At 41.3% G+C, this 16,661-nt stretch overlaps 1 protein-coding gene across 2 annotated transcripts in view; it reads left to right on the top strand.

Moving 5' to 3' along the window:
* FRMD3 (FERM domain containing 3) overlaps positions 1-16,661 on the top strand; it is a 312,093-nt gene that overhangs the window by 161,719 nt on the left and 133,713 nt on the right. For both annotated transcript variants that reach the window (XM_047698971.1, XM_047698969.1), the window contains exon 3: positions 1,056-1,098. In XM_047698971.1, the coding sequence (XP_047554927.1) occupies positions 1,056-1,098 (43 nt within the window). The remainder of the gene's footprint in view (positions 1-1,055; positions 1,099-16,661) is intronic.

Here is a 16,661-nt window from a genome sequence, read left to right as displayed (position 1 = left end):
CGGAAAGTGAGGGCTTTCCAACCTCCTGATGGATACCAGTGGTGCTCCTAGTAGCTTTCTAAATTGCAAGTGTGTAGAACAATGCTTCCTGACATGCCCTAAGTGGCTCCAGGGACATCATAGTTAGGGATCGCAAAAGCTGCCTGGCTCTCAACAAGTTGAAGTGACTGCCACACAAGGTATGGAGTGAGCTGGCTGCTGGGATCAGCATGTATCTTCTTTTTTTTTTTTTTTAAAGATTTTATTTATTTGTCAGAGAGAGAGGGAGCGCAAGCAAGCACAGGCAGACAGAATGGCAGGCAGAGGCAGAGGGAGAAGCAGGCTCCCCGCCAAGCAAGGAGCCCGATCTGGGACTCGATCCCAGGACGCTGGGATCATGACCTGAGCCGAAGGCAGCTGCTTAACCAACTGAGCCACCCAGGCGTCCCAGCATGTATCTTCTTAAAATGTCTGTCCCTCACACCATTCTGAGCTACCCAGGTCTCTGGGCTTCTTTGCTTTGGGATAGAGCCGGTTTTTTTTCTGGATAATTTCAGGCCTCCGAAGTAAGGTATTTATCACTTGCTCCCCCCCTACCATGAATAAAGAATTGCTTCTGTTTGATGGGGCTAATGCTGGCTTGACCAAACAGGGGCTACCTGGCAGGGAATCGGGTGCTGAAGCTGTCTTGGACTGTGACTCTTTGAGGTCATGGATGTCTAAGTCTTTAGCCATCTGTGGCTTGCCCAGAGCAATGGAGCTCCATCACCTGGGGTCCATTAGAGCCACAAGAATATCCTGTTCAAGAGTATGTTCTGTCCCTAGTTCTTCTCTCTTAGTAGGACTCAAATACTCCTCAAAGTGTTAATTCTCTATAATTTATGCCCTTGCCTTTTGTATTTTCATTATGGGATTGTTTGTGTTGATCTTCAGAAGGTGGAACCTTGAGGAAATATCTACAGGAACCAAGACTGTACTTCGGGAAAAGACTATATTAAATTTCTCTTAGGTATTAAGTACGCATCATATGGTTCAGCCATTTGACCCATAATCTCTGCTTTTTTTTTTCTCCCTAGCACTGGCTTGAACCTAACAAGTCCATCTCCAAGCAAATGAAATGTAAGTGTCAATCTTTGGTTTCACTTTTGTTATGAAGTGTCCAAAGATAGGTTCTGTTTCTCTACAAAATTTCTCCTCCTGGGGAAGAAATGGCTGGAGTTGAAGATCTGTGGGTGGGGGCTTCTCTCTCCCATTGGGTGCTATGTGACTTCTCTTCTTTGCTGGCCTTCACCTTCCCTGTAGTCACTCTTCCCACACCTTACCTTCATAGTTCATATTCAAACAGGAACATTGGACTTAGATGATTAAGTATCTGTTAAACATAACCATCAGCTTTCTGGTTCCTTTGGACCGTGAGGGTTGCTAGTAAGCATTTCAGGGTGGGAGGTGCAGCCTCGTGGGGATGAGAAAAGTAGGTGTATTTTGAAACTAAATTCTTGCCACTAACTTTACTGAAGATTGGTTTATTCTTTTCTGTTCTTCAAGCTCCCTACAATAATTTCTTTCCCCTGAGTAATTGTTTTCAAGCCCTCGTGCTCTGAACTGCCTTTTTTTTTTTTTTTTTTTAATTGATGACCTCTTGGGGAAGTCGCCTTGGGAAACTTCTTTCTAGAATATCTGGCCATCCACTTTGGCATTGTGAGGAGGGTGTTGACTAGGTCCTGGATGGCACGGTGTTTTTTTCTTGGTCATCCATGCTAGGCTGCAGTCAGCCTGCTTTTATTTATGATTTGGAGGAGGGCTTCTGAAATGTACTTCAGAAATTCATTGTCTGCCCTGAAACCCATTTATCCCTCCATGTCAACTTTCCCAGGGCTCTGAAATGTAGGCGATAAATCAGTTTCTCATCGGAAATCAGTTTAGCGTATATTATGTCACTTATCCTTATTCAAGGGATTCTTTTTCAAATATAAAGAAATTATTCTGGGCAGGGCTTTTAAGTGGGAGAAGAAAGAAACTGAACGTGGATGGCAAACTAGCAACCAATACAGCTATTCCTTAACCCTCCTTTTTCTCCCTCCTGTTACCAACCCACTCATCTTTCCTTCCCTTTGTCCCTTCTCATTTCTGTTCCTTCCCTCCCCCCTCTCTGTGGAACAAACTCTGTCTGATCAGTGCAGGAAAGAGAGCCAGGTTGTTCTGGGGAAGGCTGATGCCCATGGCTGCTGGGAGCCGTGGCTGTTGCAGGAAGCTGACAGGAAAGTTGTATGAGGTGAAAACAGGATCAGCAGTGTGCTTGCAACATCCCAACAGGTCAGTCTCTTGGGGTACAGCTGGAATAGATTTGGAACAAGCATCCAAGACGAAATAGGAGGACAGAGGTATCAAGAAGCTCTATATAGAATGAAATGAGGGATAATAAGAATGAATTAGTGTGTCTGAAAAAAAAAAATGGCTGGGGCATCTGGGTGGCGAACTTGATTAAGTGTCTGACTCTTGATTTCTGCCCAGGTCATGATCTTAAGGTCCTGGGATGGAGCCCATGTGGGGCTCCTTACTCAGTGGGGAATCTGTTTGAGATTCTCTCCCTCTACCTTTGCCTCTCTCTGAGTGTGCATGTGCGCTCTCTCTCTCTCTCTCTCTCTGATAAATGAAAAAGTTCTTTAAAAAATTACTGATGCTTAGCTTTTATCCCTTAGCTACTAAGTTTTGATATTTTTATTTATGTGTTTTAAAATGTTTAGACAATTTTCCAGTAAACGATTCTTTGACTTTGATTCTTAAATGCATGCAATATTTTCCTTAGGCTACACACATTAGACTGTGGACTCTGATAAACAAAGGGAGGGTTTTAGAAGGGAGGGAGTGGAGGGATGGATGGCCCTGGTGGTGGATATTAAGGAGGGCACGTATTCCATAGAACACTGGGTGTGGTGTATAAACAATGAATCTTGGAACACTAAAAAAATAAAATTAAATTAAAAAAAATCTGAATTGTTAGCAACATGTAGTGAAGTATTTAGAATTAAATAGCATGATATCTGAAATTTCTTTTACAGGACTCTAACATATATAAAAATGTAAGGGATGAGGATAAATCGAGAAAGTTTGGCAGCAAGTTTAATAATTACTGACTCTAGGTAATGGGAACATATGATTCATTATATTATTTTGTGTATGCTGTAATATACAGCACTAAAAATTTTAGTAAATTCTTTTACAAAAATATATAAATATAAATAAAAAATGTAAATCTCTAAAGTCAGATGTCTTTCAACACTAGTAGAAGAAACAACTTTTTAAAAAATTTTTATTTTATTTTTTCAGTGTTCCAAGATTCATTGTTTATGCACCATACCCAGTGCTCCATGTAATACGTGCCCTCCTTACTACCCACCACCTGGCTCACCCATCCCCCCATCCCCTTCCCCTCCAAAAGCCTCAGTTTGTTTCCCTGAGTCCACAGTCTTTTATGGTTCTTCTCTCCCTCTGATTTCTCCATCTCACTTCTCTCCTTTTCCCAGTCTCCTCCAGGTATTCCTTATGGTCCTCAAGTAAGTGAAACCATATGATAATTGACTCTCTCTGCTTGACTTATTTCACTCAGCATATTCTCCTCCAGTCCCATCCATGTTGATATGAAAGTTGGGTAGTCCTCTTTTCTGATGGAGGCGTAATACTCCATTGTATATATGGACCATATCTTCTTTATCCATTCGTCTGTTGAAGGGCATCTTGGTTCTTTCCACAGTTTGGTGACTGTGGCCATTGCTATTATGAACATTGGGTTACAGAACGCCCTTCTTTTCACTACATCTGTGTCTTGGGGTAAATACTCAGTAGTGCAATTGCAGGGTCATAGGGTAGCTCTATTTTTAATTTCTTAAGGAATCTCCACACTCTTGTCCAAAGTGGCTGCACCAACTTGCATTCCCACCAATAGTGGAAGAGGGTTCCCCTGTCAGCACATCCTTTCCAACACTTGTTCTTTACTGTCTTGTTGATTTTGGCCATTCTTACTGGTGTAAGGTGGTTTTGATTTGAATCTCCCTGGTGGCTAATGATGATGAACATTTTTTCATGTGTCTCTTAGCCATTTGTATGTAGAAGAAACAACTTTTAATTTATAAAAATTGGCTGCTTAAGAACTTTGTCTCCATGCTAAGTAAATCTGAACAACCAATTGAAAATTTATAATGGTTGGTAAAATTGTTTTAAGGATTGACATTTGATTTCTGGCCAGTGTCAGTCTAATAACAAATGAAATCTGAATCAGGAAAGAAGAACTCTGTGAAATTCAATTTTGAAACCAGACCAGGTGACTCACTGATTCTAGGAACTGGTAAAGATCTTATCCATCACCCCGTCTGATGTTGTATTTTTGAGGACATTACTAAATAAGAAATCGTTTAATCTTATCATGATCACAAACCTAATTTTGTTGTTGATGATGGTGTCTTTTAGTATCAAGAATTTCTGTATTCTTATGTATACCCTGAAAAAATTAATGTTACCATAGATGCAAAAAAATTTTAAATGAGGACTTGTATATTATTAACCAGAGAAACTGGGTTCAACTCCTGGGACTCATCCATGAATCTATCAAAAGGATCTGGTTGCAGAACTTCAGGCAACTTTCTTCTTGGGTATGTGTATAACTTTGATCCTTTGATTGTCTTTGGGTAGGCAATGAGGGCAAAATATCTTGGAGGAATGGTTTGATGTCAGACTTTCAGGTTCTTTGACCTGACCCTTTAAAGATCTCTTTGACTATAGGTGTTCTCAGGAATGGTATTTTCCAAAGTTGACTGAAGGTCAGCTGCCCTGGTTAACAAAATTTCTACAAAGACATTATTATCTTATTAGGATTTTTTTAAAAGATTTTATTTATTTATTTGACAGACAGAAATCACAAATAGGCAGAGAGGCAGGCAGAGAGAGAGAAGGGGAAGCAGCCTCCCCACTGAGCAAGGAGCCCAATGCGGGGCTCGATCCCAGGTCCCTGGGATCATGACTTGAGCCAAAGGCAGAGGCTTTAACCCACTGAGCCACTCAGGAGCCCTTCTTATTAGGATTTTTAAAGGTAGTTCCTTTTAATTTTACTTGTTATTTAAAGATTTTCCCTTTTTAATAAGATATAATTGGCATGTAACATTGTGTAAGTTTAAGATAGGTAACCTAATGATTTAATATATGTATATATTGCAAAATGATTACAGTAAGGTTAGTTAACATCCATTACCTCACATGGACAATCAAATCTCATGTATTAAAACAAGCTTAAGATAATGTCCATGATTTTCCTTAGTTCAGAAGAATTTAAAATGAAAACCCAAACTATTTCCTTTCTCTTCTCCCCTAGATCTCCAACCCATTCCAAAGAAATAACTGTTAACAGTATTTTATATATCCTTCTGGGATTTTTAAATTAACATATAATGTGTTAATGCCCACCTTCTGGGAATTCTCATGTATATATAGATTCCCCAATCACACATATGACTTTTTATAAACCGAAATGAGATCAATCTCTATATACTATTTTTCACCTTATTAATAGTTTTAGAGATTTTTTAAATATCAGTGACTGACTTCATTTTATTTATTTTTAAAGTTTTATTATTTTTTAAAATATTTTATTTTTTTACTTACTTGAGAAAGAGAGTGAGTGAGAGAGAGCAAGTGCTGGGGAGGAGTAGAGGGAGAAGGAGAAACTCCCCACTGAGTGGGGAGCCTGACATGGGGCTAGATCCTGAAACTCCAGGATCATGACCTGAGCCAAAAGGCAGACTCCCCACTGACTAAGCCACCCAGGCACCCTGACTGACTTCATTTTAAAAATGGCTTTCTGATATTTATGTGAATATATAACAGACATTAAAGTATTTTCTAGTAATTTGCAGTTATGCATTATGCGGCAATAAACATGCGTGTATGTACTTTCTTGCATGTTTGCAAATCCATCTTTACTAGAAAATTCTTTTAGAAATTAAATTGCTGGATCAAAAGGTATTATGTTTTCTTAGTGATAAATATCCATTTAAAGACCTTATAGTAATTTACCCCAATAATGTTATGTGACTGTTTCCTCCAAATCTTGTTGAAAATAGGTAGAATCAAACTTATTTTTATGGTGGCTTAAAATGTATTAAGGGAGAGAAATATTTGAGAGAATAATTAATTAGACAGTTACTTAATTGGGTATACATTCTATTTCTAAAAAGATTTTATTTAGAGAGTGCAGGTGAGTGGGGGGGAGGGGCAGAGGGAGAGGGAAAGAGAGCATCTCACGCAGACTCTATGCTGAGCATGGAGCCCAGTGTCAGGACTTGATCTCATTACCTTGAGATCATAACCTGAGCCAAAATCAAGAGTCAAAAGTTCAGTCGACTGAACCACTCAGGCACCTCTGAGTATACATTCTAAAGCTGAAAAATTTCTTAAACCAAAGTCTTATTTCTCCTCTGAACTTAAATTTTAGTTTTTAAATGAACACAGGGTAAATTTGATGTATAGTTCTATAAATGTGTGGAGGTTTGTATAACCTCCAGTTATACAAATCAGGGTAGTGAATAAGTCCATCACCCACAAACCTCCCTCGTGTTCCCTTTTGTAGTCATGTATCCCCACCCCTAGCAACCCCTGATTTGTTCTGTGAGTATAGTTTGTGTCCTTTGAGAATGTCCTATAGATGGAATGATATAGAAAGTAATCTTTTGAGACTGATTTTTTAAATCAGCCTTAGTAACTCTGTGGTTCAGCTGAGCTGCTATGTTTATCAATACATAATAAAGAAAATTTTTAAATAATGAAAGTTGGTCTTTGAAAATATCAAGAAAGTGGTGAATCTCTAGCAAGACTGATAAAGAAAAAAGAAACCACAAATTACCAATGTCAGGAATGAAAGAGGCTATCACTACAGACCCCACAGAACAACTGTAGGTATGTAAGTTTGACAGCTTAGACGAAATGGACTCATTTCTCAAAAACCATGAATTACCAAACTCACCCAATATGAAATATATTACTTGAGTAGTTTGTGATTATCAAGGAAAATAGGTTAAACTTGCAGGTAAGAAAACCTCTACTCCATTTGCTCTCACTCTGTTACTGTAGAACCCAGTTTGCTTTAAGTAGGAATTTCTCCTGGAGCTTTCCCTGTCCATGGTGATGCCCTCCCAGTATCTCTGAGTTCTGTCCAGGGGATACCAGAGGAAAAAACGTGGAGAACCCAACATCAGTTCAGTGGTCTTGTGAATTACTGTCCTTTCCCACTCTGCCTATTTACTTTCCAAAGTCCTTGAATTGCTGCACACATTCTCTCCAGGTTTTATAGCTGCATTCAGTGGGAGAGGTGGAATACTTCCTGAAATTAGTTAGTCAATACTTCCTGGAATTGGAAAATTTAAATCAAACTTTTTATCCTTCCTTGTCAACTAGATCACAATGCAGATAGGCTATATGATTTGGGCAGTGTTGAGGGGGGAATATCTTTCTCATTCTCCTATTTCATCATTGCATGTCTGTAGGCAAAAATGTGGATTGAGCTTTGATCTTTTCCTCTTTGGAGTGTTCAGATGGTAGATTGTCTGCAAACAAACATGCTAAATGAATTACATATTTTGGATATTTGATTTTCAGAGTCTTTGTTTGCCGTGTGGGAGTAGTAAGTATTCTTTCTTAGAACCTATAGCTTTTAGTCTTGTTTCCATAACTGTGGAATGTAGCCTATTGTGCCTACATGAAGTGCCGTACATCAGAAGAACAAAAATTTCATGTCTTGCAGGGTCTGTGTAACCACACAAACTATATTAGCATAAGAGGTTTAAAAAAGTTACACATTATGACTCAGATATGCATAAATGTGACATTATTTCCCCATGATTGAATTCAGTTTTCCGTGAGCTTCTTTCCTCTGCGGGCAAAAAGTTCAATCTTGCCACTTCAGGGTAACTCAAGATCTGCCAGTTTAGAATTTGATCTCTTTCAGGAAATTACTCAGTGAATTCATTGTTTAAATGTGATCACTTGAAAGTGCATGCTTCTATATTGGGGTATTTTTCCCACACCAAGAGTTTCTCCTCCTTCTCCATTCCCAGAATGGCCTCAGGAGGCAGGGGTTGCTTACGAACCACCATGGCAGCAAGGATGACGTCTCTCTCATGCCTGGTCCTCTGTGTCTTCCCCTGGCTGGTCTTAGATGACTTGGCTTTTGGTTGCTGACATCTTTCCCCATTCTGCCGTCTCTGGATGTCACCCCCACTTGGCCTTTCAGGGTGGACTGGCACGTGCTGCTGAGACCTCTGCTCCTCGTCCTGGTCTTGCCCTGCAGTTCTTCAGCCTGTGCCCGCTGGTTGTCCCCATTCCAGCTGTCTTTAACTTGTTGGCTCTCATTGCTTCTGTATTTACCACTGGGACAGGTAGACACTCAACCTCTTCTGTGCCCTGCTTCAGTCTTGGGAAAACTTCTGTACCTTATGTAAGGCTCCTTCTCTATTTAGACACAATGTGGGGACATTTCTTCTGTGTTCTCCAAAGTCCTAATAGAGCACTTTCCTGAACTACTCCAAGATTTCTCTGTTTAGCCAAGCTGGAGTACTGAGGGCTGCTGATACCTTCTTATAGCTGCAGATAGTATTTTAAAAGTGGTTTTGTCCTCTCTGGGTCTCTCCAAGCTCTCTACTTGCCTTCCTTCCCCACCCCTGACCTACAGTTAATAATGGCTTTTATCCTTGGGTGCAAGATTAATATCCTAAAACAATCCTTATACACAAGAAGCAACTATTTCTGGAAGGTGATGGGAGAAAGGGCTATTACCTACAATAGCAATAACAAATAAAAACAAATTTCTCAAATATAACAAGAGGTGTGCAAAAAATTTATAAATAAAACTATTAAATTTCACTATGGAGTTACTATAGAGTAGATTAAAAAAGAGAGTTCAATAAGTGGAGACTTCCTATGTTTTCATTTAATATTGTTAAAGTCAATTCTTTGCGAGTTAATATATACATTCAAATAATTTTCAAATCAAAACATCAGTGAGATTCTTTATGGCATTTAACAAAATGAGTCTAAGGCTCATTTGCAATAGAAAAAAGCTCCAGAATTGCCAGTAGATATGTGAAAAAGAACAATGATAGGGTAGGGTCCTCGTTTTATTAGGTAGCAAATCAAGGCATATGAGCTATAATAATGGAGTCCTCGTGATAGACACATATAGTAATTAAGATGCACACAGGAATAGGAAAAGAAACAGAACACAAAGCACCCCCACCTCCAATTGACTCATTATTTGTGAGAATATGGGTTATGATAAAGACTGTATTTCATATCAGAGATAGAAAGATTAAAGTCATGATCTTTTGTATTGCCTTTTCACTTGGAAAAAGAAAAAGAAAAAGCTAAAGACCTATCTCACAGCATATATGTGGTTAATTCCAGATGATTTCAAAAGCCCAATATATTTAATAATCTATAGAAGTTTTAGGTACAAATTTAGGACTATTTTTTATAATTATGGAATCAAACTAGGCTTCCTAAGGAAAATATAAACAGAAGTAACAAAGCAAAATACATATTTATGCAAAAATTGAACTCCGGTACCAGACTATTTGGTGTGCTCACTGCACAGAGTAGATTTTCAGTCAATATTTGTTGAATGAATGAGTATAAAACAAATTATAAATAAATTAAAATACAAACATCATAAATAATGGAAGAACATTTGGCAAATATGTAACAAGTATTAAATATGCAGAATGTATAAAGTGTGATGGTATAAACCCAAGGCTAAACAACTCAATAAAAAATGTGAAAAGATCCATAGAAGGAATAAAACTAAATGGCCAGTAAACTCATAAACAGATGCTCAATATCATTAGTGACAAGGAAAATGTAAATTAAAACAAGGTGTTTTTATTACACTGAGAAAATGGTTAATGTTGATACTATCCAATTAATGAGGATGAGAGCAACACCGCTGGTGGGGGTGGCACGTAAATTGGTAAAGCCATTTGGGAGGGAAATTTGACCATATTGTTCTAAATTAAAAATGCCTGTGTCCATTCACATGCTAAGGACAGGCGGTCTGTGCTGGGTGTAATAAATGAAGAATGGTAATGCAAGGATGATAATTTAACCTTTGGATTCTTTTTAGTTCTTGCATTTTTGTTGAAGTGCTTAGAAAAGTAGCTGGAAGGTAATATAAAAGTTGTATTTAAATGATTTAATTACATTTCTGTTGAATTGAAATTGAAATTCTCTCTGAAGTTATCAGCCATCGCTCATTTGGATTTATCTTAATTAGTTTTAACTTTTTTCCATGTAGGATAACCTACTTTAGGTATGAGATTCTCGACTTTTAATTTTGCACTGTGCAACGATATGCTCCATGGGTTAGTTTAGAATGATTTAACAATATTCAACATCAGAATTTATGAGACTAAGTGGTGAATTCAGAAGAAGTGTCTAGAATACTTAAAGTGTACATCAGAAGTATTAGTTTAGATGTGTTTTTTTTTTTTTAAAGATTTTATTTATTTATTTGACAGAGATCACAAGTAGGCAGAGAGGCAGGCAGTGAGAGAGGAAGGGAAACAGACTCCCTGCTGAGCAGAGAGCCCGATTCCCGGACTGGATCCCAGCATCCTGGGATCATGACCTGTGCCGAAGGTAGTCGCTTAACCAACTGATCCAACAAGGCGCCCTAGGAAAAAAAAGCTTTATGTCAAAATTGAGAAAGAGAAGGAGAGGGAAGGTAGGGAAGAGAGGAAGGGAGAAATCAAAGTGCATTATGCATTAAGAATGTGCTATGAAAATACAGAGCTAGATGAAAGAAGACCCACTTGCGGAGAGGTTCTCTGCTCAGTCCTGGCTAGTACCTGATTAGCCCAGCAGGGTAGTTAAGATCACCTTCTTGCTCTACTTATCAGACACTGCTGCTGCCAAGCACCCTGAAGGGACAGGGGTGTTTAAAGACAGCTTCGGCATGCAAATCAGGGCGGAGACGACTGCCCGCTTCTGCATAATACATGATGCAACTCAGCCGTGGAGCGCACTGAGTCAAGTTGCTGGCTGGCGTCTGTCGTGCTCCCTCCCTAAAGTTCCAGTGGCTCCGCCTGGAAGCCAGAGGTGGCCTGTCCTTTTTGTCTCTGGTGGTGCTCTCTGTGAAGCTTCATGTTTAGGTGGCATTCCTTCTCTTTCCAGCCCTGCTTGAGGCTCATCTAAGGAGCAGTCCCCTTGCTGCTGAATAACTTCATCAATGGAAAACAGACCTTCTTCCGTAGCCTGCGGAGAGCATACCAGGAGCCTCGCTTTTGCTCTGGTATAAGGAACAGCAGGAGAAAAGCCCCGGGTCCCGTACCCGTTCCTAAGGCCAATCAGGATGCTGCCTTCCACTGCTTTTGCTCTTCCAAGGACTCTTGTTGCTGAGTGATTAGTTTGCTCAGGGGCGGCCTGAGAACTACCCATGCTGGGGGCTTAAACAGCAGAAATCTGTTCTCTCTCAGTTGTGGAGACCAGAAGTCCAAACTCAAGGTGTCAGCAGGGCTGTGCTCCCCACGAAGGCTCTAGTGGAGAATCCGTTGCTGCTTCCAGCTCTTTGGTTGCTGGCTGTCCTTGGCGTTCCTTCCTTGCCTGTAGCTGTGTCATTCTGATCCCTCTTCATCTTCACATCACCTTCTCCCTGGGTTTCTCTGTGTCTGTCTCCTTCTCTTATAAAAACACCAGTCATAGGCTTTAGGGCTCACCCTAATGCAGTAGGTCTTCAAGTTAATCACATCTGTAAAGACCTTATTTCCAAATACGGTTACATTCCGATGTTCTAGGTGGGCAGAAATTTCCAGGGAACCTTACTCCGCTCACTGCACCAAGTGGCCTCCACTCAGATCTCCCACTTTGAATATTTATGTTTATTCTTTCAGTTACCTTCATGCTTTTGCTTTATGGTTCATTCCTTTGCCTTGTGCATGTGTTCTTTTTTGGTGGGGACTTGATCATATGGTTCTGATAGTAAAGCTTTACACATTTTACTTCTCCAAGCACCCACAGTGATAGTAACCCCATCTCTGCCCTCTTAGGGTAGCTTGTCCCATTAGCCTCATTCATATACTTGTCTCATCCTATCTCCAGTGTTTAGTTTGGAGAATTTCTTCCCCTGGTCCATGGCTTAGGACAGGGTTATGCATGTAATCAGTTCCCAATCAATGCTTGTGGACTAGAATCAAAATGCTCCTTTTAGGGAGTAGGTAAAAGAAGTTTAACTGCCATGTTCTTTAAAAACAAATCAAACACATACCTGACCAAAGCCCATTGCTTAGATCAAGTAACGGTAGGTCCCCAACTGTTGGGGTTTTAGTTTTGGCTGGTTTCATTCTTCCGAGTTTGCTTCCTTCTATTGTTTCTTTCCAGCTTTGGAAGCCAGCTTCTGTTATTCTAGCAATAGCTTTCTGTAGGTTTGGCAAGACATCTCTTTTTCTTCTAGGTACAACTGTTTCATCGAACATTTCTGTGTTTAGAACTTGTATCAGAATGTCCATGAAGTTCAGGCCTCTAAATGGTTTCCCTATTGCATTCTTTTGTGTGTGTGTTTTTTTTCCCCCAATATGGAAAAAAAATGATGGTAACAACGGGTAATGACAAAAACCCCCTGAACTTCATGGGATGCAATTCTAAACGGCATGCACATTTGATAAACCACCGATTTATCATTTTTACCCTTTTCCTTATGTTATGGTTGGTGGCTATGTTATGGTGGAGACTAGAAGTCCAAACTCAAGGTGTCAGCAGGGCTGTGCGCCCCACCAAAGGCTCTAGGGGAGAATCCATTGCTGCTTCCAGCTCTTTGGTTGCTGGCTGTCCTTGGCGTTCCTTCCTTGCCCGTAGCTGTGTCATTCTGATCCCTCTTCATCTTCACATCACCTTCTCCCTGGGTTTCTCGGTGTCTGTCTCTTTCTCTTATAAAGACACCCATCACAGGCTCTAGGGCTTACCCTAACGCAGTAGGACTTCAAGTTAATCACATCTGCAAAAACCTTACTTCCAAATAGGGTTACATTCCGATATTCTAGGTGGGCAAAATGATATCATTTTGGTTGGGTACAGTGGTGGGTTCTTGGACTTCAGGGAGGACCCAGCACTCTTCCTTGTTGGAAGGAATGTGACGGGAATATTGGAGAAAGCAGAAGGAAAAGAGCATCTCCCGTATTTCATGGGGGTGTGTCCTTCCAGGGGCTCCCTTCAGGAGCACTCATATTGTTTCAGGATGGACCACATGATTCAAAACTATAGGTCATGTTGGTGGTCTAAATGTCTGACTGATAACCCTGATGGGCCAAGAGATTCCATGCTTGGTGTATGAGCACTGGAAGTGATTCAAACCTGGGTCAAGTGGGTAGTGTTATTCATGTTTCTGTTTGGTTGGAAACGCTTTATATTGCCTCATTTTTGGATGTAGTTTTATAGTATAAAGTCTTGGGATGAAGTTACATAAGCAGTTGATTTTGGCTGTGATAATTACCATTTTTACTAGTTGAGTCGCCCCTACCAACATGACTCCCGAGGGTGTAGTTAGTTATACGACGTCTACAGTAAGCAGGCACCTGGATCTCCTGCCCTTGGTGTCATGTACTTTTTGCTAACTTTCTTTTCTTTCTCTTTTTTTGGCTAAGATTCTTAGGTTGTACTACTGTACACTCAGGAAGCAAAGTGGGAAACCAAAAAAACTCATTATGACTTGCTTTATTGAGATATTTGCTTTATTGTGGTGGTCCAGAACTGAACCCACAGTATCTCTGAGGTCTGCTTGTGTAGGGCTAGGTCAAGTCGAAGGGCTCTCCCTTATCCATGGAAGTTTCTTCTTTGCCCTCCAGAATAGGAACAACTTCAGTGGGTTGAGTACTTAGGTCTCAAGCAGTTGGCTGGGTGTTTTATGTCATTAACTCATTTCATCCTCATCATGGGCTCTTTATCAGGGGTCAGTGAACGATGGCCTCTGGACCAAAAGCAGCCTGCCTTCTGTTTTTGTATGGCCTGTAGGCTAGAAGTAGGTGTCCTAGTCTTAAAAGGATAGGAGGAAGAAAAAAAGCTAAAGACAAGACTTTGTGAGGTGTGCAGATGATATGAAATGAGATTTCAGTGTCTTTTTTTTAAAAAAGATTTTATTTATTTATTTGACAGACGAAGATCACAAGTAGGCAGAGAGGTAGGCAGAGAGAGAGGAGGAAGCAGGCTCCCTGCCAAGCAGAGAGCCCAATGCGGGGCTTGATCCCAAGACCCTGGGATCACGACCTGAGCCGAAGGCAGAGACTTTAACCCACTGAGCCACCCGGGTGCCCTGAGATTCCAGTGTCCTGTTGGAATGCAGCCATGCCCACTGGTCTCTGTCTTGTCTGTGTTTGCTTTTATACTATACCAGTTAAGTCTAGTAGTTGAGATGGAGACCTTGAGGCCTGCAAAGTCAAAAGCATTTACTGTCTGCTCTAGGCGATTCCATTATCCTCCCCATTTTACAGAGGAGGAAATGGAAGCTTGGAGTCTTCAGTTTGGCCGTAGCAATTTGTCCAGATGCTGAACTTGAGGTTAGAAATGTCGGACTTTGAAGTCCTTATTAAAGCTTCTCCTGAACAGCACAGGTAGCCAGAGGATTGTGAGAACAAGTGTTCATGAGACAGCAACTGGGCGATCCAGGATTCCGTATGGAGATCTCAGTGCGTGTGTGTGTGTGGGCGAGCCTGGTATATGCTTCCAACCCCAGAGAACTGTAACAGGCGGAAGATGAATTAAATACAATGGAAAAAAACAAACAAAAAAACCAACCTCTTTGCTTTGGAAGTAGAGACAACACAGTGCCAGTAGCATCTTGGAGGCTGCTGGTTGTCCTTTTAGTAGAAGAGTGACGGCAGGATTATCACTCTTGTTGATGATGATAGTAACAGTTGTTGAATGATCATGATCATTTCCAACCAAAAGAGAGCAGTCCTTAAGAGAGCAGTTCTCCGGCTGGCTCGTTAAACCTATCCGGAGAGTTATAGTTCGTTGAATGAGTGAGTAATGCGCTGCCCTTTTGGTACTCAAGTGTCATTCTGCGCATGTGCGGAGAGTTTGCGCTCCCGAGCAGTTTCGCCTCGGAAGAAGCCACACGGAGGAAAAACCTGAATGTCACTGCATATGCCGCATGCACAACAAAGTGGGGTGTGTCCCTCGGGTCTCACCGTGAAGCCCCCACCCTCTCCCCGAAAGACACGGGAGGGACACTGTTCATTTGGTTAGGAATAAAACAAGGTATCAGTCGTGCTTAAGAGGCCAGGAACCCTGATGGACTGCTTGGGGCCCTTTGGAAAACAAGGCTCAGATTTGCAGGGCGCTAGAGGTCCTGCCGGCACCAACAGACCACTTTGCCGTGTTTCTCCAGAGTCTTAAAATCTGACAATGGGTCGTTTCCCCCCCAGTGGACTCCTAGAGGAGGGAGGCACAGGACAGCCGTAGCCCAGGTATAAACGTTGCCCTAACGTCTGTTTGAGGCACCAGCTCTAAGCTTCAACCACAGTTTAAAGGCATTTAGGGAGGGGCGCCTGCGGGGCCAAGTTGGTTAAACCTGTCTTGGTTAAGGCTCAGACCATGATCTCTAGTTAGGGGATCAAGCCCTGTGGCCCCGAGTTGAGCTCTGCGCTCACAGCTTCAGATAGTCCTTCTGCCCCTCCAACCCTGCTCACGTGCATGCACTCTCTCTCTGCCAAATAAACAGAATCTTTTTTTTTTTTTTTTTTTTAAGATTTTGTTTGTTTATTTACAGAGCACAGGTTGGGGGAGCAACAGAGGGGGCGGGAGAAGCTTCCCACTGATCAGGAAGCCTGATACGGGGATTGATCCTAGGACCCTGGGATCATGATCATGACCTGAGCCAAAGGCAGATGGTAAATCAACTGAGCCACCCAGGTGCCCTAAAATCTTAAAAAAATAAAATAAAATATAAAGCGCTGGGGAGATTTTTTGTAGCTGTCAGCCCGAGTGTATATGATAAAGATCTGTGTGTTTACGTGTATATCCCTGAAGTTATGCTTTTTGTTTTCCTATAGCTCTATACAATGATTAGAGTGAGACTCCTTTTCTGAAAGGCTGCTAAGTGATGTTTCTCTCTCAAACCTTCCCCCACCTGCAAAAAAGCCCCACTCTATTTGTTTTTGTTTTTTATATTCCGAAGATTTGAGGATGGTCATTGGTTAAAAATAGAAAGTTGTGTTCTTTTCACCCAGGACCCTGCCCAGCAGATCATTGTATGTCCCCAACCCCATTTCTGGGCAAGATCTCAAAGTGGAGATGAGAAAATCGGTCTCTGCTTTGTAAATGGCGGTTCCTCGCCCTGTGTTCTCAGTGTTAACCAGCTACGGAAACGATGATACCCCAGGATCTGCTGATGCAAAAAGGGGGCCACTGAGCTGCCCTGTGGAGAGGCTTGGCCTCCCCAGCCCTCGTGTGGCAGGTAATGGACATCTGCAAGAGAGGTGCCCTGCTGTTCTCAGCATAGTTACATGCTCTAGGCCTTTTTAAAGTGGACTTTTGCTCTTTTTGCCCTCCCCTGCTCCTCAGTGGAATTCTTGTTCTTAGAACTTACATGGCTGAGTAAATGCTTCTCAGCTGAGTTCAATTCAGTCTCCTCCATCTCCTTCTCTTATTCCAGCATG

Source organism: Lutra lutra, chromosome 13 (genome assembly GCF_902655055.1).
Source record: "Lutra lutra chromosome 13, mLutLut1.2, whole genome shotgun sequence".
Taxonomy (NCBI): Eukaryota; Metazoa; Chordata; class Mammalia; order Carnivora; family Mustelidae; genus Lutra; species Lutra lutra.
This window is presented reverse-complemented; position numbering and strand designations above follow the sequence as displayed.